Raw genomic sequence first — 27,802 nt, 5'->3', positions numbered from 1 at the left:
AGATCTGCAGGTTGGATTGTCTGTTTTACTTGTACCTCTAGCAGAATGATTCAGAGAGAGATGAGAAGAAAAATGATCAGCGTCACTTGCTTTTCTTATTTCCATAACGAGTTTGATATCGTCTGCATATACGAGCACTTTTAAGCGTTTAAGCATGAAAGTAATGTCGTGTATGTACAAGATGAAATGAAAAGGGCCCAGGTGGTAACCCTGAGGGACACCAGAGTTGACTTGAATTGGTTCACATAATACATTTTCGAAACGTACCAATTGTTCACGTTTCATTAAATATGATTTTAGAATTTCCAGTTTTTAGGAAGGGTTTTATGGAAAAGTCCACATTACGAAGAAATCGAAAGCAATATGTGGAAAAGCGGGCATCGAGCGGTTACATTCTACTAGAGCGACGGCACAACAAACGAGTTGGGAATATGCTTTGTAGTGCTGGGTATGATGCGCCAACGCGTAATAAGGTAGCAGACGATCAGCGAAAGGATGGGTGTGGATCAAAGGCCATTTCTGCACCTACAGCATCCTCAACGTACACTGCCCTTACGCAGCGAGACCCAAGAACGAGAAAGATGCATTTTATGCCCATTTGGAGTCCGCGGCAGAATGTGAAGCTCCTCATCAGCGACACCCTTGAGATGACATATGAAGAGATACTAAAGAAGACCTTCTCACGCCCGAGTGTGAGCTGATCGATAAATGTATTATGACGAATATCGAAATAGCAGTAGACGACGAGAGTAGCGCAAGAAGCAGCCCGGGGATATGCACAGCCAACGACAGATTCCCTGCGCCAGGTCTACCTAAGATTCTTGAGAAGACCGGACGGTTGAGGACTGATAAAGCCGGTGGCAATAATCAACTGCCATGTGAGCTGCTGAAACACGGAAGAGAGCCGTTGATTAGAGCACTCCACTCGGTGGTTTTGAAGAACTGGGAGGAACAGATTTTACCGGAGGGTAAAATGGAGGAAGTAGTACGTCTCATTTATAAAAAGGGTGTTAAGCGGGATTGCAATCACATTGCTGAAGGTGTTCTCACAAAATTTTCATATGATGCCCAAATACGAATTTCCGGACAAACGACAATATATCGAGTGATGTGTGATGAGTATTAGAGATACTTTCGAGTCCTTTTGAAATTCGGAAAGGGCTACGGCAAGGCGTGATAATAAGATGTGAGGATTGATACGAGTGGTACGGTTTTCCGGAAGTCCGTTCAGCTTTTTAGCTTCGCCAGACGTATATCCGACTAACGGTTAAAGCAAAGCGAATTGAACTGGTCACAAATGCGTCAGACATGGTACATGAGAGAGAGAGAGAGAGAGAGAGAGAGAGAGAGAGAGAGAGAGAGAGAGAGAGAGAGATGTTACACCTTGATCGATTGATGGCGATGATGTCGAGCTGGTTGATGAGTTCGTGTGTTTGTGCTCACTAATGGCTTCAAAAGAGAAATTTGGAAACGTATTCTAGCAGATGAACGTTATTACTTTAGGCTTTGATAACCCCTTCTATCGATACCACATGAAGTTAACCTTCTACAAATTGCTTATTAGACCGGTTATCCTCTACGGGCAAGAAACCTGGAGCATGCTGGCGGGAGACTAACGCGATCCTTGTGTTTTCGAATGGAACGTGTTGAGAACGATCTACGATGAGATGCATATGAAAAACGGAATGTGGAGACGACGTATGGAAAACGAATTGCAACAGTAGCTTGAAGAACCACCCATTGTTCGCTCAGCAAAATTTGGTCGGCTGCGGTGGCTGGGCATGTCGTCAGAATGGTGAACAACTCGGTCTAATTGTTCTACAAACTAATCCGACAGCTACAAGGAGGAGAGATCTGTGAAGATGATGGAGACCTGAGGAGTCATGCGCTGAGTCATCTTATGGCCTAATGACCATTCGGCCTAATGACCTTTCGGCCTAATGACCTTTTGGCCTAATGACCTTTCGGCCTAATGACCTTTCGACCTAATGACCATTCGGCCTAATGACCATTCGGCCTAATGACCATTCGGCCTAATGACCATTCGGCCTAATGACCATTCGGCCTAATGACCATTCGGCCTAATGACCATTCGGCCTAATGACCATTCGGCCTAATGACCATTCGGCCTAATGACCATTCGGCCTAATGACCATTCGGCCTAATGACCATTCGGCCTAATGACCATTCGGCCTAATGACCATTCGGCCTAATGACCATTCGGCCTAATGACCATTCGGCCTAATGACCATTCGGCCTAATGACCATTCAGCCTAAGGACCATTCGGCCTAATGACCATTCGGCCTAATGACCATTCGGCCTAATGACCATTCGGCCTAATGACCATTCGGCCTAATGACCATTCGGCCTAATCACCATTCGGCCTAATGACCATTCGGCCTAATGACCATTCGGCCTAATGACTATTCGGCCTAATGACCATTCGGCCTAATGACCATTCGGCCCAATGACCATTCGGCCTAATGACCATTCGGCCTAATGACCGTTCGGCCTAATGATCATTGCGATTTTTTGTGAAAATTGTTCATGTGATCCATATTTTTTTCAGATTAGCGATTTTTCAATAGTGTTCAATTATAATACATAAATAAATTGAGTAAAACTTTTTTACTAGTCCAATTCAATTCACTCTGTATTAAAAATATCGTTTGTTTGATATCAGATCGATACTGTATACACGGATTTAAAAGCCGCATTCGATCGTGTAGATCACTCCCTTCCGCTAGCAAACAACTCGGTCTAATTGTTCTACAAACTAATCCGACAGCTACAAGGAGGAGAGATCTGTGAAGATGATGGAGACCTGAGGAGTCATGCGCTGAGTCATCTTATGGCCTAATGACCATTCGGCCTAATGACCTTTTGGCCTAATGACCTTTTGGCCTAATGACCTTTTGGCCTAATGACCTTTTGGCCTAATGACCTTTTGGCCTAATGACCTTTTGGCCTAATGACCTTTTGGCCTAATGACCTTTTGGCCTAATGACCTTTTGGCCTAATGACCTTTTGGCCTAATGACCTTTTGGCCTAATGACCTTTTGGCCTAATGACCTTTTGGCCTAATGACCTTTTGGCCTAATGACCTTTTGGCCTAATGACCTTTTGGCCTAATGACCTTTTGGCCTAATGACCTTTTGGCCTAATGACCTTTTGGCCTAATGACCTTTTGGCCTAATGACCTTTTGGCCTAATGACCTTTTGGCCTAATGACCTTTTGGCCTAATGACCTTTTGGCCTAATGACCTTTTGGCCTAATGACCTTTTGGCCTAATGACCTTTTGGCCTAATGACCTTTTGGCCTAATGACCTTTTGGCCTAATGACCTTTTGGCCTAATGACCATTCGGCCTAATGACCATTCGGCCTAATGACCATTCGGCCTAATGACCATTCGGGCTAATGACCATTCGGCCTAATGACCATTCGGCCTAATGACTATTCGGCCTAATGACCATTCGGCCTAATGACCATTCGGCCTAATGACCATTCGGCCTAATGACCATTCGGCCTAATGACCATTCGGCCTAATGACCGTTCGGCCTAATGATCATTGCGATTTTTTGTGAAAATTGTTCATGTGATCCATATTTTTTTCAGATTAGCGATTTTTCAATAGTGTTCTATTATAATACATAAATAAATTGAGTAAAACTTTTTTACTAGCCCAATTCAATTCACTCTGTATTAAAAATATCGTTTGTTTGATATCAGATCGATACTGTATACACGGATTTAAAAGCCGCATTCGATCGTGTAGATCACTCCCTTCCGCTAGCAAAGATTAAGCAACTGAGCGGTTCATCAAAGTGAACAGGGTGGTTTAAATCATATCTCTTAAATCCTTCTCTATCTGTATATTCACAGATATTTACGGCTATCTCAGTCTCTTATACTTAAGTGAACGATTTATTTACAGATTGAAAAGGGTCATCAAAAACGGCCGAAACGTCGGGAAATCTATAAATATATCGTTTGCTTAAGTATAAGAGACTGAGAAAGCCGTAAATATCTGTGAATGTTCCGTAACCAGTCGTCAAACAGCTAATTATGTTCTCTATCTGTAAAATTAGTAAATAACGAGTCAAACAGCTTCATCAACATGTCGGGAGTACCTCAAGGGAGCAATCTCGCACCATAGCTTTTTACGTTGTTCTTTAATGGCGTTTGTTATTTTATCTCTCGAGAAAATTGCATGGGACTACAGATGCTTTTTGTAATTCGAGTAATCGCAACTTATTGACTCTCAACGTGTCCAACTACTCTATGATATATTTTACACGCAGAAAAAATGCTCTGGATCTACACCACCTCTGGGGAATCGCTAGAGACAATGAGAGTTATCAGAGACCTCGGAGTACTCACAACTGACAGTCAGAAAACATTACTCTCTTGTTATAGCGCTGGCAATTAGAAACCTCGGCTTCATTGATAGAATCGCCCAAGAGATCACATATTTTTCACTTATTCGATCTGTCCTGAAAGATTTAGCGCCCATTTGGTGTACTTATACGAGCATATGGATCAACAGAATAGAAGCGGTGCAGGCAAGATCGCTGCGTTTCGCTCTTGGAACTTTGCCGTAGCGTAACAGAGTAGAGCTACCACAGTACATCGATCGCATTCCTCTACTCGATATGGAAACCCAAAAGGCGGAACAGATTCAGAAGAATATTTGTTGGGAAGATATTATCCGGCCAAAGCGATGCTTCAGATATCCTCTCACGAACAAATAACAATGTACCCTCAAGAAATCTTTGATCACATAACTTTTCGAGACTCGAATTTCAGCGCACGGAGTTCAGACAGAAAAAAGACAAGGGGTCTCAGACGCTCGGTTAGTTACAGTTCTCTATTTTCAATAGACTTGTAATTTGAAATAGTAATGATTGACCGTTTACGGGCTTTCGACTCTCGCACCGATAAAACGACAAAAAGAGGCTTGTAATTTCATTGGGTCTTATGAGCGATTCTTCTTGAAGTCACAAGGGATAATAGTGTGTATGGCCATTTTCACTTTTCTTAGTCTTGTGATGTTTTCAAAATTAAACTTAGAAAGTTGACTTAGATTTTAGGATTCAAGTTTTGTAATATTAGTAATTTTTGTTTTTTTGTGCTCTGTACTGTGCGTTTATTTTGTTATTTGTTGTATGAAACCAGTGTAATTAGGTGAGAAAAACACGAAAAGATATGTTTTTACGCGCATTTGAGGATTGCTTTTGAATTAAATTGTGAAATAGGTTTTTCCCACCAAACAACATTTCACATAGACCAAAACAGGTCAGATGAAAAAACAGGAATAAATGAAATGAATAACTCAATAAACAAATAAATAAATAAATAAATAAATAAATAAATAAATAAATAAATGAATAAATAAATAAATAAATAAATAAATAAATAAATAAATAAATAAATAAATAAATAAATAAATAAATAAATAAATAAATAAATAAATAAATAAATAAATAAATAAATAAATAAATAAATAAATAAATAAATAAATAAATAAATAAATATATGAGTCAAAATCAAAGCTATATTTTTTTTAAACAAACCGAACTTCCAGAATTCAAAAACAAAGCGCTGGAGACTTTATTCGTCGAAAATAGCGATTCATTAATGTGTCTAAGTTACTCATGAATGTAAAATGATCAAAATTGTTTCATGGTGTATGTTTCCGAAAAAGCGCCATATACATAGAATATAGAGCCTGGCTTCATTAGGGAGGGTGCCTCACTATTTCATTAATTACTCAGCCTTCACTAGATGGAATGCGTATAAATTGGCATCAGCATCATTATCTCATTCTTGAGAACAAATATAACACAAAGTGACTGAAAACAGTGAAATATTCGAGTTTGAGCGCTACGAAAACTCGAATCGAGTGACCCAAATATCGCCCAATGAGCCAATGCGTTGAACAAATATGGCAGGTGCAACTCTAATGAATTACTTCAGATAGGTAGGTTGATAATAGAAACAGGGCGAAAATAGGCTCTTTACACTACATTTAAGAGTATGAGAGCGAGAATCATCAGAGCATATGTCGTGAATGTCAAATTGAACATTTTTGCAGAATTGTTTTTGCTAGGATGCTTCTACATAAAAAGAGCTGGTCTGGATCGGGTCATTGTTCCTTAAATTAAGACCAAAGTTGTCAAAATATAGCAAAAAACCCGAGACTCTTGGTCGAAGACACTAAATTATTAGGGTACATATCATGATTCGAAATGCCATCAATGGATCAATTTTTAACGCACAGTAACCGAAACATGACGGGGTCATCTCAAATGTTCCAAGGCTACGATTCCCGCGAAAGTGCACCATCTCGGTTTTTGACGTGAACAAACTAAGGCAGCGATTTGGCTTTCGCAAGAATCTGGGAGATTGTTCGAGCGAAACAATGAAAAAATACCCAAATAATAGCTATCTCGTAGATTCAAGTGCTGTCCCCGTTTCCTGAACAAGCCACGATGAAAAGAATATGAAAATGTGAAAATGTGTAAGGACCACACCTCATAGCACTCAAGTGAATCGTGTGAATTTCATATCCAATTATACAAATAACACATAAGTGTAGTAATAGGTCTTATCACACAGTTAGATAGATTAATTTGTTTTTCCTCTATTATATGTAGATTTTCAAATAAACCAAATAATCTTAAAAATTACTGACAATTTCATACATGAATAGTTTACTGGAGCAATTACTAGTGATTGATGAATTGATACGTAATATTTGGTGTATGGTTTAAAAGATATGGGGATACAATAGCTATAGGGCATTATCCTTGCTATTTTATTGCAGAGGTCGCCCGTGTTGCGTGAATTTGATACACGGTAGAGAACTACTCGTTGACTACTGTCATTTCAGCTGTTGCCGTGGATCTACTCTATTAGTTAAAGCATCGTTTATGTTTTCGCGTGTTGTTCTGCGAAAACGCCTTGTCTTTCGTCCTCAGTACAGTGCATTTAAAGAATGTCAAAATTGTCAAGTGAGTTTTTTCTAACGTAAAAATTTATTCTAAGCACGACTATTGATTTGGTTTTTCGAAATGTTCATTTTTGAAAAAAACTACGTACGTCTACATGAAATATACGCTTGAGGGCACGATAGGTACTAAAATCTAAATTTGAATTATTTGGACAGGATCATTGTGCTCGTCACGTCAGATTTTTTGCGTGAGTTAACAATATACTAATTTAAGGTGTTGTTGAAATAGATAAACGAAAAAAAAACACGGTCGAAAAAGATAAGGAAAAGGAAACCAAAAAAATGCTCCAAAGCGCAAACGGAATGCACAACTTCAATTCCACACTCTGGCGATGACGAGGACACAGAAGAAATCATTTGCAAGTACAAAACCAGACGCAACGGCTGAAAAAACATGTTTTTTCAACATTTCCTTCCGAGGTCTCATGATTTTTCACATAATTTGCTCTTACTCATTTTCTTATCTGAATGATGAATGCATTTATTATTTGCGTTAATATTTTTAAATAATCTGCAGTATTACTACTTTTTAAATAAAAGTTGAAGCCCTGATTTTCTAGGTGTGTACATTTTTTCATTTAGCGTCGAATATAGTACCTTCGCCTTATTGGATTTAGCATGAAAAATATTTAGCCATGCATAAAATCATTATTGCCAAAACGTTGCCAGATGTAAAACCTTTCCAACGAGTGCTTATTTGTCAAAATCAGTGCGAAAATACCATCGCACAAGCTCACCAAAAAACTGAACTACATGACTCCACTCTACTCTACCCTAGAGTTAAAATTCATCAGTGCAAGGGCTACACCGGTGGCTGCAGTTTCTTTAAACTGCTAAACCAAATGTTACTAGCAAACGACTTTCAATTTGTCGCTGGTTGAAGGGCTAAAAAGAGTTGGATCCATAAGCAAAATTTCTTATGCGTACTCCACGGAACAAAGAATCTCCTTCCAACAATAAAATCCAGGCATTTTAATAGCAGTCTTCGCGTACCGCGTCTAGATGACCTAACAAAATGATGCATACGACCAGCAGGGCCCCGCTACAACAATAAACTTGATGTGCAGTTATCTAATCCCCAAGCGCATAAGGTAAGAGTTTTTCCCAGAAGATAAAAACAAACAACAAAACCAATCGCAAAGCGGCATGGCTTCGTCAACCAGCCGGCAAGAGATTGTCACACGCGGCTTAGCCACTAAACACAGGAGCCCCGCAATCGATTCGTACCACATCTCAGCATGTTAAACTGTTATCGTTTGGTTGCAATCACTTGCGTGACTTTATGAGACCTTTTGAGATCGAACGTACTACTGGGAATCGAATCATTGTCAGCTAGGTTAACGGAAGTCTCGGAAGTGACCATCTTTGAACACTATTTTAGCTCTTTAGCTTTATTTCTCCCCATAGCTACATTTTAATCAGAATGTACTTTAACAATCCCTAATTCGCTGGTCGATGTTGAGTATGATATAGAAAGTGGTAGCGAAAAAAAGTGCTTCATACATTTAAAAATACCGAGATTTTAATTGAACTTTAAGGCAGCTTAAATTTGAGTATGATTTCAGTGTCTTTTATGTCCCACTAAATCGGAACGCAGCGTCACCGATGCAGCGTTAATGAATTCAAACTATCGGAACGAGTTCTCATTATCACCCGAAACCAAAAACAGCACTCAGCTGAATGGATTTTCAAATCCGGCCTGTACCGCACTGACCAAGCTCGAACGCTAAGATGCCAGCCGATGCGCGTCGTTCGGTGATCGTCAGCTGTGTGCTAATACGCAATTAACATTTATGCTGGTGCAATGTTTGAACAAAAATGTGGTAAATTTCGGCCTTTAAAGTATGTGTTAGACGACCTTGCTTAACTCAAATAAGTATCTGATGTAAGTGCGACCGGTTGATTCTATGGACAAACCGTGTCTGTTGCTTGAGATGCACGTTTTTCATATTTACTGAAGGTGTGCAGGACAATTGTAGTGGAAAGCTGGTCGATTGTGGCTAAAAACTGGGATGAAAATCTATTCAAAATCTAAATCAATTAATTCATGAATAAGTTGTAATTTAAATAATAATTTTTTTTATTTACTTCGTTTATTTGATAGGCACAAATGCGTTAGTTTGTCGGTGCCAAATTCTTTTGTTTTCACATTTTGAATATTTTAAAACTAGGATGTTACAATGATGAAATATTTTTATAAAGGAGAAAAAAATAGATAAATTGTTTTTGTGGTTAGAAAACCTAAGTGTTTAGATAATAACGGTTCTTCTGGAATTTTCGACAGTTGACTTTGAAACCCTAATCATAAATCAGTTGAGCATTGTTTGGTATTTTTACTTCTTCCATTTATATCACAATTAAAAAATCTACAGTCGCTTCTCCCTATATCAAACTTGTATTTCTGCGCTCCTATTATATATTTAGAATATCTAGAATAACTATGCATGTAGGTTCTAAGTTTACAATGAAACATCGGTAGTATTAGTTACGTTAGCGCGGCTTCTGTTACAGCCACCGCCACTGACGAAAAAATCTACCAATTTCTCTTCCTTTAAAATATGAGTCGGTGCACGTGGTAAACATTTAACATCGTTTTGTTGACTCTGGAATCGTCTTCGTTGCATCACCGCAATTTCTTCTCCCTTTGACACGTGTAGAAACCAGTCTCAATGTAGCCTCATGCTAGCCCTTTGGTTGACCCTACGCGTGGAATATCTGAACAGGGTGTGATTGATTTATCTGAGTTTGTCATTGTTCTTCAATCGTATTGTTGGACCTATTTGAATTGCTAAATCCCACTGGACCCACACCAACCATCGTGTTATTCAATCATGAAACAATCGGATAACTTGATAACACCCTGTAGCCCAATTTCCCACATAGATTTGATTCATTTGTCAAAGCTGACCGAAGCTAGAAGCGATGCACTATAGCGTTTATCTTTTACAGGTTATTGTATTTCAGCTGATCATCCGGTCATCTGAAACTTGAAGACATTTGGAAATGAATTCATGCGGTGGTTATGTTAGGGTATAGAAATGCCCACTAAGGTATTTCTTTTACTGCGGGAATGCAAAGAGCGAAAGACAGCAAGTCATCCTTTGATAGATGGCTCTATATAAGTAAACCTTGGGCACTGTTATCTCCACATTAATAATTTTAATTTGTCGATTATGAAATTGACTGATGTGCCCCAGTTGAATAACTTAAGAAATCTTGGAGTTATCTAAAAAAACAGTTTTATCAGTATTGGAAGCCTAGGTTTCTAGCTTTTCCTTAAAACTAACTGCCGTTAAGAGTGAAAGAGTAAGATTAAATAGCTACGAATGACAAAAGTATCCTTTAGAAAAACTGGCAACATTTTTTTATTGAAATGCTGTTCACTATTGCATTTGACCTTTTATGAACCATGGGCTGGAGCCCAGTAAGAAAAAGAGTTAACAAAGTCAAGGGTACAATTCCATATCAACATTTGAATAGGGCTAATAAAATTTGTAAACAAACTTTTGTTTTGCTGATTTCTCTTAATTTGTTATATTTTCAACACAGAAGACATTTGAATTTGATTCTACTAAGGGTAAAGATGTTGATTCATGTGTATCTTTCATGAAATTCAACTCGACAGCGGAATAATGAGCGAAAGAAGTTTGTTTACAAAAATCTTATTAGCCCTTTTGAAGAATTGATATTGAATTCGTAAAGTGACTAGTTGTATTCAAAGAATTGAAGCTCAAACCACTGGAGTAACAACATCGGATAACCCTTCATCAATTTCGAATTATATAGTAAACCACTGTCGGTTAAAGCAACAGAGTCACGGCGTCTACAGGTTGGGAACTCTCCTAACAATGGTCGTCAACATGCCATAATGGTGTTGTTTCACTGTCCACCGACACACGGCGGTCAAAACATGCAAAAACCTACCTATAATGATAGTGCAGCAAAGCATCCAGAGCGAACGTTACTCGGGATTTGAAAAGTCATCTTTCGGTGTGATAAACACGCTACATATCGGAAGGACTAGCTAGACTATAGGTTTAAGCGTTGTCGTAAAATAGTTTTTCGCACACCGTTTGAGTTTATGGTCGGCTGCTTGCCAACTGTCGCATTTACAAGGACTTGCTGAACTCACGCATACGATTATTACGTGGTTTATAATGGCAATGGAGTGAATCAAATGCACTGCTGGTTTATTTAATATTCCAGAAAATAGGTTTTCATAGTTCCAGCGATAAAAAATTTCCGTTTCAGAGCACTCAACTTTTTATATTACTCTAAATTTGTTCATTATTCGAAGTTACCCAATTTAGTATAAAACTCTATATCCAGATTTTTTCGACAAAAAAAATCGCGCTTAAAGTTTTCGTAATTCATTCTTTTTTAAAGTAGAATATTTCCAAAATTTCAATACAAAGGACCCGTTTGAAAAATCCCTGCTGAAATATTTTTCCAAATATTTAAATGCGAATAACTTCCAATTATACTTATCGATATCACTATACAATTGCACTATCTGATCGGTAATATGCGCATGTGTTTTGTATTCAATTTCGCAAAATGTGCGACTATTATACTGCCCATAAAAGCATAAGAGTCCCATATGTTTTTTTGTCGAAAATGAGTTATCTGTTGGATTGTATTCTGTATCACCACTGAATCACAATGCACAAATAAGATTACCTGGTCTGTTTAGAAAATATCAAAAAAATACCAAAACATGGTTGTCCCATCCATAAGGCTCAATGGGAATGTAAAACTGAACAGCGTTTTTCTCAGCTTGCTGTTTTTCAATATGGGACTCTTATGCTTTTATGGGCAGTATGAGTAAGGCAAAAATTGATATTTTTCTGAAAATCTTTCGAAAGCTACGAGGAAAATCCAAAATTTATAAGCCTATTCCAGCCAGTACCGTCAATAGGGATCACCTAAGTGTCTCAATAAAATACTGAAAACTTAGATGTGCAGGTCCATACTATTCTAAAATGGTTCGAACAAATGCAAAAAAATACTCAGGCGAAAAACTTAAAGTGTATAGCTATGATGTCTTCTGGGATATATCACGATGATCCAGGACCTTCATATATAGTTATAGTGAGTAATCACCCTTTTAGTACGATCAATAAGATGAAGTCTTCAGAAATGTCAACTTATTTTTGCGAACATCTTTACTGAAGACCAAAAATCTCTATTTGTAGTACCCCTTAATTTTTTTTCTACCATTACTTCTTAAATATCGTAGGGTAAGCTTCAGCATATTCCAGAAAGTTTTTCGTCTTTTCAACATACGGATCCCACATCTAGTGACTTAGAAGCAGAGTTAAAAATATTCAAATTTATTGAATGAAAATTGATCATATTCAGCCGCATTCATTTTCAATATTCAGTGACGCAGCTGAAAACGTCAAACTAACAAACCGCCCATTCATCCATGCAAATTTTCATTCGTCTCCGATTATTACACGAAGCGACTGTGTAGCAACAAATCAAACGCATCAAAGTAGGCCCTGGCACAATGTAAGCGATGATGATTGTTATTTCATATGCTTTACCGGTTTTTGAAAACATTTTCCTAGATAATTAGTGAAATGAATATATTGTACGATATTCAACTGAATGAATAAGAAGAATTTTTTCTATTTACCTCGAGTCGCAACAGGTTCATTTTCAGCCGTCAAAAAAGAGCTTGGATTATTTTTAACTCTGCTTAGAAGTTATTGGGTAATTTTTGATAAAATTTTCAATAGTTTCAATAGAACATATTCTACATAGATTCGTTGTGGGATGAATATTTTATTTCGACAATCATTTGGAAATAAACCTGGGAGACCATCCATAAATTACGTAAAGCGTTTAGAGGGGGAGAGGGTACGAGAAGTTGTTACATGTTGTGACATACAGGGGAGGGAGAGTAGGCTAGATCGTCACGTAACATGTTTCTACTGCACAAAATTTTTTTTTCGAGGAATTCGTTACGTAGTAGGAGAGGGGGAGATAAATAAATTTGGGACAATTTGTTACATGGGGGAGTCAATTTTGGGTAATTTTCGCGTTACGTAAATTATGTCCCTAGCTAGAGCCTGTTTCTATAAAATTGTGTTCCATTTGTTTTTGTAATAGTCTTTCTGCCACTGCCGTGTGCCATGTTCTATTCAGCTACTTTTGGATTGTAAATAATACTGCTTGTCAAATATCCTGGAAAAGTGTTCAATCGAGTATAAAAGAAACTTGTTCTATATCAAACCTCAACGTGCGCTTTTTGGGTCGTGCAGTAGGTCGTGATTTAGTAATTCACAACAAAATTATTTGTTCAATACCCAGATGAAAATATTACATCCCAACATAGTGTGCTACTTGGGAATTAGCCTTCCTTCTTTTTTTTTTTCAAATAATGGGATTTCCAAAAATATTTCAGAACTTTTTGAAACAATGGTTTTCAAATTCGTACAATTCATTGAATTCATTTACTTATTTGCAACATTTTTATTAATTTCCTTCTATGTACCCATTTCTGCAGTTTATTCATTATATGAATTTGATTCATTTAATTTATTTTATTCATTTAGAATATTTGACTTATTTTAAATATATAATCGTTTCATTTCAATCATTTATTTCCTTTTGCATTGTTTGCATTCATTTTGCTCATTTTATCTATTTAACACATTTCATTCTTTGGAATCATTCTGGTCAGTTTATTCATTTCATGCATTTATTCATATCATTCATTTAACTTATTTTATTCACCGTTTTCATTTTATGCATTTTATTTATTTTTTGCAGTTCATACATATTGTACAGTTTCTTCGTTTTAATAATCTGAATATTTTTTTTAGTTATTTATTTTGTTCATTTCATCCATGTTATTAAATTGACACAAATTGATTTATTTTTTAATTATATTTAAGTTTTTTAATAGCGCGTAATTTTTCATTTGAATTATTTTATTCCGTTTATTTCCTGCGTCCTATTGATGCTATTTATTTTTATTATTATTTTTTTTATTTCGACTATGCTAGTGGAAATAAAAAAGGAAAAAAGAAAAAAGAACTGATGGGAATCCATCAGCAGCGGTGGGTAGCCGCTGTAAATACAGCCATTACCGTACACAATGTAGCAAACCCGCTACGACTGTAAGCACACTGACAATAGTCTTAAAAAAATCTACCCCGGCATTCGAAAGGCAAACAGCAATCATCATTAAGATTGATGCTAATCGTCGACAGGTTTTCAGTGGTGATCTTGCGTGGCTTAATTTTTGTCGGTTGTCATGGTAAAGATAGACACGTCTACCTTTATCAGGACACATGTTAGTGAACTCGGTGATTCGTAGTTATTCTGCCTAAGCTCGACCCTCATTAACAGAAGACAAAGATTAAGCCTGTACGATATTAAGCCTGTTCTAATGACCCTGCTACTTCTAGTTTTCCGATCTGTTTACTTCACATCCTTGCTCTCACTTGAGTACTATGGCTCTAAGTTTCATAACTTTCCCTACCCAGTAATCTCTAGCTAATTGAATGTCGTTAAAATGTATTGTTATTATGTCATCCATATTATTTATTTAATTCATCAGGTCATCCATTTTTTTCATTTAACCTAATTTGTTCATTTTATTATTATTTTCATTTTTGTATTTTTTTTAGTTATTCCTTGCATTTATTTCATCCAATTTTTTAGTTAATTTATAACTGTTTTATATTGTCGAATTTTTCATTTAATGAGCTGGAATAATTTGTTTTATTAATTTGATTTGTGTTAATCATTATGTTCGTTTCATGAATTTGATCAATTTTTATCAATTTTTGTTTTGATTTTTTTTTATTTTATTTATTGTATTGTTTTTCTATAATTTCATCAAATATAAAATATGAAATAATGAATGTTCCAACAGTAATGTGTGTAAGAAATACTGTTGTGAGCTTACGCGACCACCTCTGGCTGCTACTCCCCTATTGATCGGGACTAGCTGATATTACACAGAGAATCAGTAGATGAAAATACCTGGGAGTTACAAACCATTCATCGATGTACTGCTCCTGCTAATCCCAAGTTGTTTATTGGTCACTACCGGCTCCGGCCATGCCCAAACATAGCTCGCGCTAGGAAAGGGAAGGAATGTTAGTTCGACACTTGCTTTTACTAGATTCCGTATATATTACTTGCTAATACGCATCGCGCGTTGCTGCGACTTCCAACGAAGTAGGAGGAAAACATAATTTGTTCCGATGCACCATCTAGCGGGCAGCTAATCCCCAACCAATAGCACACAAACACGCTCCATAACGAATGCCTACTATGTAGAATTTTTTACGGCAGTCGGTTAAGCCGTTTGGGAGTCTATAAATCATATACATACAAACACTGACTTTTATATAGATAGATTGCGCACTACACATTGTGTAGTACACAAGTGTCACGAGATTGTTAGTAAAGATAATGATTGGAAATTATGCTGCAGTTCGTGCACGATTCAAGAATTTAGGAGTCTCTGGGCACCTTGTCATTTTAACAAAAGACAAACTAGCTAAACTAAACGCAACAACAAATTTCTAATAGAAAAAAAAAGTGGAAACCAAACTGGGGTTAGCACTGAGAAATATCGATTATTTTCGCGACAACTATATGAGCGGTGCAGAAATAACTAAACTAAAGTGTTTACTTCATTATTATCCTAACTACTAAAAAGAGAAGCAAGTAGGTATTTCACGAATAGAAAAGAAGAATGATCACAATTAATCTACTAATTTACTACAAAAGTGCAAGCGAGATCGCCCATGCCTGCCACTCCGTTACCCACCAGAACCAAGTGAGACCGTAAAATGTTCATTGGACATTTTACTAGTTTAGTACAATAAACTAGAAAGTCTAAAAGATGCAGGAGATGAAGTATAGAGAGTGCTGTTTTTGTCACTTCTTACGACATGAATGCAGAAAAGAGTTATTTACTAAATTGAAACAACAATGTACCAAAACCAGAAAATGCAGAAGGTGCTAGGAATAAAGATTCTCGATTCTGTCGCTTTTTGACACAAAAATCAGGCTATAATATTATTATGCTCATGAAATACGGTTTACATGGCAATCAATCATATAGTACATCTGCTACTCAAAACTATATGAAAATACTCAATACAATATAATGACATCAAAATGTGTAATGAACATGATTCAATGAACTGAAAGCAAACCAATGAATGTGACAGCAAAAAATTTTTGAGCGGAGCGGTGAGTGTTTCCAATAAAGGTGAGTTTTCACCGTTTCTTCATTCTCACCGTTCCGTTCATTATTTCTCTGTCTATTTTCCAGTGAACACGTTCATAAAAAAATCCTTAAGAAAGGAAAAAACAAAGACTCGCGTCCAAACAAGGAATATACAAAATTTATTCTTTGAACTAATGTGACTGAAGAAAATTAGTAACTGGTTTTCAATCCTCGCGAATTGTCAATTCTCAAACCTTATACATGATCAAAGTCATCATTCTACTCAGACAAGACCATGCGTTTTCCCTATGCACATTGTATGCTCTGTGGATTAGTTTTCAAGTTGGTCAAACAAACACTAACAAACATAGAAATTAGTTGGCTCAATCCAATGAAATGTCAGCACGATTGGTATCACCCAGCGGATACGTGTTCCCTTACAATTCACAGTTGTCCAGAATACAAATTTAGTAGGATTTTTTTTAAATTTTGCTAAAACTTATTAAGTCTTTGGAGAAGTTTTCGTAGTTTGTAAGCCCCTTCTTATTTTAAAACACCAGTTAGGGTGGTTCTAATTTTACCAAGACCAAAAAATTAATTTTTAGATCATATTAGCTAGAACCAGACGACCCTTAAGTAAAGTTGTAAATTGTAAGTTGAAGACATGTAAGCTCTATCTGTCATTCTTTTCATTTTACAATATATTTAAAATCAAAGATAAGGGAGTTGGTTTTTCATGAATTAACCCTTTATAATATGTTTAAATTACTTTCACGAAAGCTAATATAAAAATACAGTATCGTTTTCTTGAAAAAAAAATTGCGCTTTACAATACTTTTCTATTATTTTAAATAGTGGGTGAGATGGTTCTAAATTTTTTACAGTCAGGAAATTAATTTTTTAATGGTTCGAGATAGAGTTTCACTGTCTACCAGAAAAAAAACAAAATTTTAAAAAACTTTGTCGAAGACACTGGAACTCTATGTCGAGTACTTTTCGTTTTACAAGAAATTTATCAAATTCTTAAAAAAGGGTTTTCTTTAAAAAACTTTTACAACTGTGATTCTATCTCGAACCGTTGGAAAGTTTAATTTGAAATATAATAAAATTTAATTTTAAATATAATTAAATAAAATTAGAACCATCCTAGCTTTTTTAAACAGAAAGAAGGTATTGCAAAGTATAACAACTTTTCCAAACATAAAGTAAGGCTAAGTCATTTAATTTTTGCAGAAAGTTCAAATTCCTTCTAAATGCACATTGTGGACTGTGCAATACATACGATAAAATATGTGCAATTTTGAAAATAAGAGAATCAATACCTTATTCACAATCAAATAAGAACGGATAAAAAGAAACGTAACCAAACTGGCTCATTTTAAAAGAGTCGGCACTAGTGATGAGTCACCTAATATAAATAGGTAATCGCAAAAATAACTGCCACCTTAATGTAGCTACCAACCGGCTAAATGCTGTAACAACAGTTGACGAATTGGCTAAAAAAATGGTAAAAATAGAATTTACCGCGATGGGGATCCATCGTCGCAGCTTTGGGTGAAAGCTGCCGACACCGTGCGAATCAGCAACACATGTGACGATATGCCACAGATGCTGATACAGTCACAATAGTCGATAAAATAAAACACCAAGGCAGGTAAAAAACTAGCTCATTCAATGAGTTTCAACGTCGCAAATACTTAGTGTAAAAGTTTACCGTGACTTAACTTTTTGTCGGTCTCGACAGCATGAAGTAACAAGTTACTGTACGCTTGTCCGGACATGCCGTAAACTCAGGTGATTCGCATTTCTAATGCCAAAAGATCCTGACTCCTACGGTAGCAGACAAAGGGTTAAGTCGCCGGTAAACTCTAAGCTTGCTCATATGACCCTTCCACGCTTTACTAAATTTTCTCCCTTCCACTCCTTGCTCTCCCTTGAGTACTACGGCACTTAATATTGAAAAATATACTTCACCTTCCAGTCCCTTACTAATTAAATGCCGAATCAACAGTTGACAAATTGACTCAATAGGTCGTTAACAAAAAAATGGTAAAATACCAATGTTTTATTGACATGTTTCTAAAGCACGGGCGCGCTGGATTTGTGTCTAGTAAAAATCGAGTCTGAATCATTGATGTATTTGTTAGGCGTGACAATTTGTATACATTATGTAGTTATGTGTTCTAACCAGCGATGCCACATGTTTTTGTAAAATGTCTGTAGAAGAATAATGAAAATGTCTGTAAAAGTCTGTAGACGGTTGTTTAAACTTTATTTACACTACGTTATTACTTCAAAAGTAGCTTGAAATTTGTAAACTATTGTGAAGGAATCACTCGTATTCGGATAAAATTATTCAAGTGCAATTTTGTTAAATCCTATTACTCTTTTAAAAGTCTGTAGATTTCTGATTACATCTGTAGGAGACCATCAAAAGTCTGTAAAATACAGACATGTCTGTAAATCTGGCATCGCTGGTTCTAACAATGGTTGGTATGTTGATCAACATTTTCATTACCAATTTTTTGTGCATCGTATCGTTTGATATATTTATTTTACGGTCGTGTGTGTGTGTGTGTTACGTTGACTAGATGAATGCGTGTGAAACTCCCATGTCATAAAATATTTCCGTTGATTTGTAGATATGTACCTATGGCACCTATTTATTGGCACTCAATTGTTACTTCAGATTTACACTTCAATTTGCAAAAAAAATGTATTAAAGTAGTTGCGGCAACAAAAATTGCTTCTTGGGATGCGTTCAAGAAGGCACTATAAAGTGTGCGCGTAGAACGGCTAATCTTGGCGTAGCTTTTACTTTTACTACGCATACCAAAAGCGAAATAAAGCGTCGGCGGACGCGGCTAATCATTATGCAAAGTGGTCAATGGACTTATCAGAAGGCTAATTCGAGATATTAATGGGTAAGGAAATTCAGTCATATTGGAGTAGTTCAGCGTTCAGAAGGCAAAGGAGAATAGTTCAAGGTGTTAATTTTGTTAATATTTGCGAGATGCGCTAGATTATGATGATCGAATCCCAATGCTTCAATGTTTCGCGGGAAGTTCCGTTATACTGAGCGAATTCACCATATTTATGCACTATCGGATCGGATATGGGTTTTATATTCGATTTCGTAAAATTTATAACTATAGCAAATGCGCGTTTGTATCAGACTGTACGTTAGTCCCACAGGACGATAGGTATAATTTACAAAAGTTAAAAATAGTCGTAAATGAAACCTAAGGCTCGTTGTTTTTCGGTTCAACAATTCTGTAATATGCTATGCCTTCTTCTTGTATAACAGTTATGATAAGCAATAGTATGCAAGTTGTTTTTTGAAGAACTTATCAATTAATCTTATATTGTTACTCTTTTTACTATTTTTGTCTTATCCTCGAGGGTATGAATAAAGAGGCCATCCATATACCACGTGGACAGTTTAGGGAAGGGTAGGGGAATCGAAATAATCCACGCGTGCCAACAACACCGGGAGGAACCACTAGGAGCAAACACGAACCTATCCGACCTATTTTAATAGTTTTTTTTAACACGAAAAAGAAACTTTAAATACCGAACTTGTTGAAATCGTAGGTTGACTACGAGGTTGATTTCTCACCTGGCAGACAATTTATTTTCCTTTTTATATACACACTAAAGATACACAATGATATTTAGTTAATTCAGCTGTACTACAAGTTGTATGCAACATAGGTTACTTCTATTTTGTGTCATTATAATGAATGCAAAAACTTTCTTTATGTGCACCAATTTTAAAAGCTCGTAAAATGAGATATTTTCACGAAAGTTTATGGCTATTGTTCATGAAATCGAATAAGTTGGTAAGGAATATAATGAAAATTTGGCTCTGGCGGACAACAAACGTGACATCTGTGCAACATAAAGTATGTTATTATGTATTAAAACGCTGCTGGTTGTACTTTGCTAGATATGATGATAAAAGAAAAGCAATTTTTAGTTACACGTAATTTCATTCCATATCCCTGGAAAAAATATTCCTATGGTTGCTTCGGGATATTTTATCCTAGCCGTTTCAAAGCATGGGAATATGGAATTTGTTCATTTCGGGAATGAATGTCGCAAGATTTTTTTGATCTCTGATACATCACAAACAACCACACTTGAAGGCACATGCATTGATCTCCAGTTCGTAGGAAACATCAATGTAGAAAACCGAAGATTTATTTCATATTTTCGATCACACATCCCTAATTGATTCTTTTGAATGTAATGAAATCACAAACAATTTAAATCGCTACAGTAACTCCAATCATGTTAGCATCGCACCCGTGGCTAAAAAGCCAATCGGGAAGCAGAGAGCAGACGTCAGCAACATCCAACGAGAATCAAAGACAACGCAGTCTTCACCAAAGCGAACAGGAGCCAACATTAGTTTAATGAAGAATTTATTTGAAAAGTCAATTCGTGTTCCGAGAATCACGTTGCGGATATACATGTTTATACAAATGATATTATGTGTTTTTTAGTCCATGGTGGTTATGTCTTTGGTATTACCCACCCATTTTTAATGCTTTTGCCAAATTTACCTGGATTTGAATTTGCAATGACAAATACAGTAAGATTCCGTCTTTGATACGTTCCGTTTTTGGCATGCTCCATTTTTGGCAACAAAAAATCCGTTTTTGGCAACATTGGTGTTGTGCATAGCAAATCTTTTAAAAAATGCTCATACACATTTTGTTGTAATAATTGATATGACTTTTGACTTTATTTCCAAACCTGGGAGTCATATTTACTATAATTTATGGGGGCGGGCATAACAAATAAACTTATAGTTGCTGATTTTCTTCTATCATTTCATTCCATATCACATATTCTTATATAATTAATGTTCATGTAACATTTATGATCTAACACATTGAAAATAAAAGATTTCAAAGTAAGGTTCCATTTTTGGCACGGTTTCAGTTTTGACAACTGAAAAAAATATATTGTTGCCAAAAACGGAATCCCACTGTACTACCGTAAAATATATCTTCCATTGAAATTGTAAATTTTTAGATAATTGGGTTGGCCCGATTGGAAATGGTTCTTGAAATATATTAATGAAAGAAAACAAAAAAGGTTCAGTTTAAAAGCATTTGAGATGTTTATAACAATAGCAGAAATGAAATAAGCAAAATTTCAAAAAAATTCCGGTCAGCTTCTATGAAAACGCAACTTATAATCTTACCCGAGCAGTCGCACTTAGCACACATTCCATTAATTTGATAATAAATCGACAGCTGTTCGATATAAATAAGTGATGTTCTACAAAGTTATAAAGAAAGTAAGCGTCATAATGTTGCAAAACAAATTCATTGGGTGACATTGTCAGGGGTTTTGAATGCATTGGCCATTCTCCCAGGAATTCCAGGAATCCGGTTCCACCGGGATGAAGGACAATTTGCGACCTATTCTAACAAGTGCACTGGAGGACGAAATTTTCGATTAATTCAAAAACCCGCCTTACGACATGTCACATTTCATTATATTGAAAAACAAGTGTAGGGGAAAAAGGTCGCTTGCTGGCACTTGTCAGTTGTCGGCACCCGTACGTAACTTTTTGTAGAAAGCAGACATGGACATTCTGATAAATATTATTTGTGTGTTATATTAGCACAATCTTTTTGTGCCGATTGCTGAAGCAAACAGACTCGAATGTTCTGTTCTACAGCCAATATATTTTTTGAACAAATGAATTTCTACTTAAAAGTTTTTTTGATGATTTGCTTAGTGTTATAGAAAGAAGTAAATCGATCGAAAAAGTATGCGCATTGAATATTTACGATTTGAATTTATTCTATTTTATGATTCAATATTGAATGGCACCGAAATGTTCGCCACAATTATTTTTTTTTATCGGTTTTCAAAAAGGTTACTAAAATCGGTTGTCGGCATCCAAACATGGGCGGTTGTCAGCACCCCATTTTTTGTGGAAAATGCTGAGTTCTCAATAACCTAATCAAATTGGGTATTTTGGAACGGGCTTTACGAATAGATACCAGAGATCGATCTATGGCATCATTCTGAAAACCAAGAAGGCGACTTCCGGTTAAGCGTTTTACATGAAGAAAGCCCACCTGGCCGTGTTTTCACCGCTAGGTGGCACTGTATATACCAGATTGTCACGACCAGAAAATTTGGTTGAGTAGCGGGGTTACCCTGTAGCCCCCTTCTCCTTCGTGCCAGCGTGGACTTCTGTGACTTGTAGTGAATGCGATCCGCCAGTGCATTAGCAGTGCGTAATATTCGCACCATTTTTTCACTTACACATATTGTGGTTCTGTTGAAGAATGATGTTCATAATGCCTTTGATGGTAGTTGAAATGAATAAATTTTCTTTTCCTATTGAATCTTGATGATTTTCATTCATATTTTTCCATTTCTGCCGACAACTGACCATATTTTTCAAAATGGTAAAAAATTATCATTTTACTGAATTGTTAATATTTTTTTCATGTTGACAGAATAAATTAAGTTCTTTCATAAGTTATTAGCTAAGGCCTCTAGCTTTTCATCCCTAGTAACAATTGTGGTTTTATGGCATTCTTGAAGCCCCTCTTAAAACCTAGAATTCACTTGTAGTGTGTTATTAAACCAGAAATGCTACTTGGGATTGGTAAGTATGCTTATTCCCATATATTGTTCAATTGGAGTAATGTTGTGAGCCAAAAACACAAGTGTGCCGACAACCGAACATATTCCCTTACTAAATTACATTTTGAAGATTATTTGGTCGAATTGGCCTCATCCCGGGGGATTCTAGGAGCCTGGTTCCACCGGGAAGGACGACAATTTCGACCCATTTTAAAACCCGACTTACGATATGGCAAGCTGCATCATTTTGCAAAACAAGTGCACTGGATTACATTTTGCAAGTTTTTTTTGGTTGAATGGGACCCTGAATTTTTTAGGAGCCTGTTTTTGCTTAAAATGATGATCAAAACCTTCAAAAAGTTTTCAAACGCACCAGTGCACAGTGGGGCGAAACTGAAAAAAGACGGTCAAAAGTCTTTCCTGAGTTTCACAGATGTTTTCATGCTTTTGCTGTCTTCCGAAAAGTTTCCTAGGACTACATCCTGCAACTTTTAGGATAAGCACCTTAATTTTTCTTAAGGTGCAACTGCATTTAAAATTTTTTTTTTGCTCAATAACAAAATATGTTTTTGCGCGGAATCTTGTAGAGCAATTAATTTTGAACAACTTTGATGAACATATCCGCTATCTATATATTTTTCCTTAAGAGCTATGTACGTTGCACTTTAAAATCAGTTTTTAACTTTCTCTTCTACAACTTAATTTTTTACATTAGTTTGTTCTAGGAAGTTTTAGATATCGTCAAAACACATAGCTTTTCTGAAGACTCCAATGATGTATGACATGTGCACAGGAATATAAATCTATTTTTCTTTAAAAAATGCTCTTCTTCATTACAAAATTTCTCGAAATTGTAAAACTTTGTGAACCAAAACTTAGCATGATTAGATTCGCCAAGTTATGTAGTCTATGTAAGCGAAGTATAACAATTTGGACTTTTCGGGTCTTTTAGTTTTCATGCATTTTTCTACTGTATAATGTGTGGATATTTCGCAGAATCTATAGAACGCCCATAATATTTAATATAGAATACTAAGCTCAATGCAAAATATATCTTTTACTATCAACAATCAACATGTAAAAACAATGAAAGCGTATGAAGTACCAATTATACATTAGAAGGACACTCAAATTGCATTTTACGCGGGTATATTACATGCTAAATAGCAATCCAACAATTGATAGCATTAGTACTATGAATATTTTATTGTGAATTATTGAAAATAAAAGAAAATACACGTCAAAGCAAATGATCACTCTCAGAGTTTGAGTTTTCAGGATTGCAGATTGTTAAGAACGAAAAATGACAGGGATTATTTTATATAGTCTTTCCAAGATTAATAGTTTTAGTCATTCAATATAAAATGCTTCTAATTAGTGCTTCATAAATTTTCATTGTTTTTACATGTAGATTGTTGATAATAGAAGATATATTTTGCATTGAGTTTAGTATTCTGTATTATGACGTGTTGGTTTACTAATGGGCGTTCTACAGATACTGCGAAATATTCATACATTATACAGTAGAAAAATGCATGAAAACTAAAAAAAACAGAAAAGTCCGGATTGTTATACTTCGCTTACATATACTACGTAACATGGTGAAATTAATCATGCTGAGGTTTGGTTCACAAAGTTAAACAATTTTGAGAAATTTTTTAAAGAAAGAGATAATTTTTACAGAAAAATCCATTTATATCCCGATGCACATGTCATACATCATTGGAGTCTTCAGAAAAGTTATGTGTTTTGATGATTTCTAAAACTTTCTAGAACATACCAATGTAGAAAAAAATAAGTTGTAGAAGAGAAATTTAAAAAGCGGATTTTAATTTAAGGTGTAACGTACATATCTCTTAAGTAAAAATATATATATGGCGGATATGTTCATCAAAGTTGTTCAAAATTACTCTACAAGATTCCGCGCAAAAAAATGTTGATGAATCAAAAAAAAAAATTATTTTTAATGACAGTTGCACCTTAAGAAAAATTAAGGTGCTCATCCTAAAAGATGTAGGATGTAGTTCTAGATCCTTTTCTGAAGACATCAAGTCAAGTAAACATCTGTGAAACTAAGGAAAGCCTTTTGAATGACTTTTTTCAGTTTCGCCGCACTGTGCAGTGTTGTAAATTTATGAAGTTGACACAAGACAAGTTTTAGAATTGATCGAAAATTGTTCTCCTTCCATGAGGAAACAGATTCCTGGCATACATCGGGATATTGCCAATACGATGAAAAAAAATCTTTGAAATCGTAATCACCTGCACTAGTTTTGCAAAGTCATGAAGTTTGACATGTCGCAAAATAAGTTTTAGAATGGGTAGAAAATTGTCTTCTTTCCCGGTGGAACCAGCTTTGAAAACAAAAAAATCTTGATAACCCTATTTTAAAGGTTCCGGTAACGAAATATTCCCATCCAAGAACAGATCTGATATATTAGTCGATATCAATTTTTAGAGATTTTAACTAAACGTATGCATCCAAAACGATGTCAACCCGTTCGGAATTGATCAAATGGCATAAATTTGAACTTCCTCCATTTTTGCGTGCATGTTCAAACTTTCCTAATATTCATAAAAAAACTTTACGTTCTATGACATACGTTTTAATATCATTTTCCGAAGGCAAAAACTTCAACTTTTAAATTCTCTAAAACTAGTGAACATAGTCTACTAGAGCGACATCTGGAAAGTTAAAAAATATTCTATTGATCAAATAGTTAACGAGTTATCGGTGATTGAAAAATGATCCATTTTATAAACTTCAAAATCATTCAGTGAAAAAAATACATTAAAAAAAAGTTTCGATTATCTGACGAAGACTAACTCATTTTTTGCAGTCAATGTTATAGCAATTGGTGAAACATAATACCCCTTAAAGAGGAACTAAGGATTGAGAGGAATAATTGAACGATAAAACCTATTTATAGGCTTTTCTTACAGATTCGAATGTTTGCTTTTGTTTTCTTTAGATCTTCATCGGTTGTTAATATAAGTATTTCCACGTTAGATATTTTTAGATTTCAATTGTAGTACTCCATCCTCAATTGCTACCTGAGAACAATTGTTTTTTCATACTTCAAACAGATCACTTCACATCGGAATTCGTTCTTGTTTAAAGAAGGGTTTTTTTCCTTCGCATACATTGCTAATTGTAGATATCAATCAATTTGCGCCACAAGCAATTCTAGATCAGAATGAAATTGGCATAGGTGAAATATTAGAATGGAAACATTGTAAAGACAAACTTCAGACATTTTCAACACGCGCCAATTGAATATTAGTTACGGATGATCTCAACTGTATGTACATTTACTCTGTTTATTCGAGTGAACCAAATGCAAAACACTTCTCAGAGGAAGACACCATACTAGCTACATTTTGCGCACATTTTGTCGTTTGTCTATCGATTTGTGATTTCACTATTGACAATCCAGCACGCTAGTGTCATTCAATTAGCAACCATTACCTTCTACCATGTTATGCATTCGCGTCAAATGTTCGTCACTTGTTGCACTAAGCACTCGTTAGTTGCTAGTTACGACAAGGAAAAAACGCAGCACTTCCTTCTAAACCAAACTAATTCACATCCACGCGCAGTTTAGGTTTATTTAGCGCGTCATCATCCCAGATCGATACCTACCGAGCAAATCTTGCTGAGGCAACCACTGAGCTACCCGTATGTTGCTGGTGCCATTGAGATCCACTTCACTGTCGCACTTCCAGAGTACATCGTACTTTAGCGATTTAAACGTATCAACAAAGATCTTCAAATTTCGAGCATTGATCGAATTGCTCCGAATCAGCGTTCCCAGGCTGAAGTAGATAACTCCGTGCTGGGATCTATCCATAAAACGTTGCAGATCCACTGGCAGTGGTTTCGGTGGTTCAATGTGCAGAAAACCCAGCTGAATCGCCTGGGGAACGTTTGGTCGGACGAAACCCATCGCAGGTTCCACGTTGGTCATCAGGAAATCGATGCGATGCATCAGTTCCTTCGATTTGGTCATGTTGCTACCAAAGTTTTGTTCGATTATCTTATCGTACTTGACGAACTCACGTGGTATTAGAAAATTGTCGATGAAAATTTTGGTGACCACAGCCTCTAACCGTTGCAGGAAGTTCGGATTGGAGGAAAACTTGTGGTTCATTTCTGGATGAGCCACCACATTCATCACGTTTCCCAGTATCTGGTGAGCCATCGAAATTGAATCGATCGAAGTGATCCCAATCATGGGCACATTGAACAAATCGGCAAACGCGTGGAACGGAGTCATTTGAAAATATTCCACTATCAACACATCGAAATGTTCTTCACCTACATTCTTTATTAGTTCCTGCACATCTGGATGTGCCAGCTCAGCTTCAATAAATTTCCTTGTCACCACTAGTAACTGCAAAGCAATATCCATCGAGGTGCAATCCTGTTGCCTCATTTGAGCTACATCGAAATTTTCTTCCACAATTTTATGCGCATAGCTCCAATTGATCTGCGTAATGTTCGGGTTGTTCGTTTCGAACGGTTCCGTGGTCATCATCGTGATGTGATGACCCCTCTCGAGTAACCCTTTGATGAGTGAACGAAACACAATCTGATGACTTTTGGCGGGCGATGGGAATATCGCCAGAATCCTGGAACCATCACAAACATTGACCGTCAGTATCGCTGCAGCAGCGATTAAACCAAGTAACCGAAACAGTGTCAAAGGCATTGTGCCACCGACTCCCAGAAAACTAACAGAGCCGGAGGGTTAGATTTCGTAACCGTTACTGGACCGTTTCAAAGCGTTGACCGAATAACACACAACGTACCAACCGTCGTCGCGAGACTAAAAGATGCGTGCAGCGCGAGATGGAGTTTTATATGACCATTAGAAGTATTACCTTGCACTGCACGGTTGGCTCGGTTGGTTGCTCTGTGCGGATAAGCGTTTTGCGGTTCGATTGGAGGTAAACAAAACATT

The 27,802-nt window shown here is 36.3% G+C and overlaps 1 protein-coding gene across 2 annotated transcripts in view; it reads right to left on the bottom strand.

The window, feature by feature from the left end:
- Positions 1-27,802, bottom strand: part of LOC131686242 (UDP-glucosyltransferase 2-like) — a 66,201-nt gene that overhangs the window by 6,264 nt on the left and 32,135 nt on the right. Inside the window, exon 1 of one of the 2 annotated variants that reach the window (XM_058970502.1) lies at positions 26,482-27,647. The exons of the other annotated variant lie outside the window; for it this stretch is intronic. Coding sequence (XP_058826485.1) covers positions 26,482-27,550 — 1,069 coding nt within the window. The 5' untranslated portion in view covers positions 27,551-27,647. Of the gene's footprint in view, positions 1-26,481; positions 27,648-27,802 lie in introns of those variants that run through there. 2 annotated transcript variants of the gene reach the window in all.

This window comes from Topomyia yanbarensis, chromosome 2 (assembly GCF_030247195.1).
Source record: "Topomyia yanbarensis strain Yona2022 chromosome 2, ASM3024719v1, whole genome shotgun sequence".
Lineage (NCBI taxonomy): Eukaryota > Metazoa > Arthropoda > Insecta > Diptera > Culicidae > Topomyia > Topomyia yanbarensis.
The sequence above is the reverse complement of the archived record's forward strand: the minus strand, read 5'-3'. Positions and strand labels throughout refer to the sequence as shown.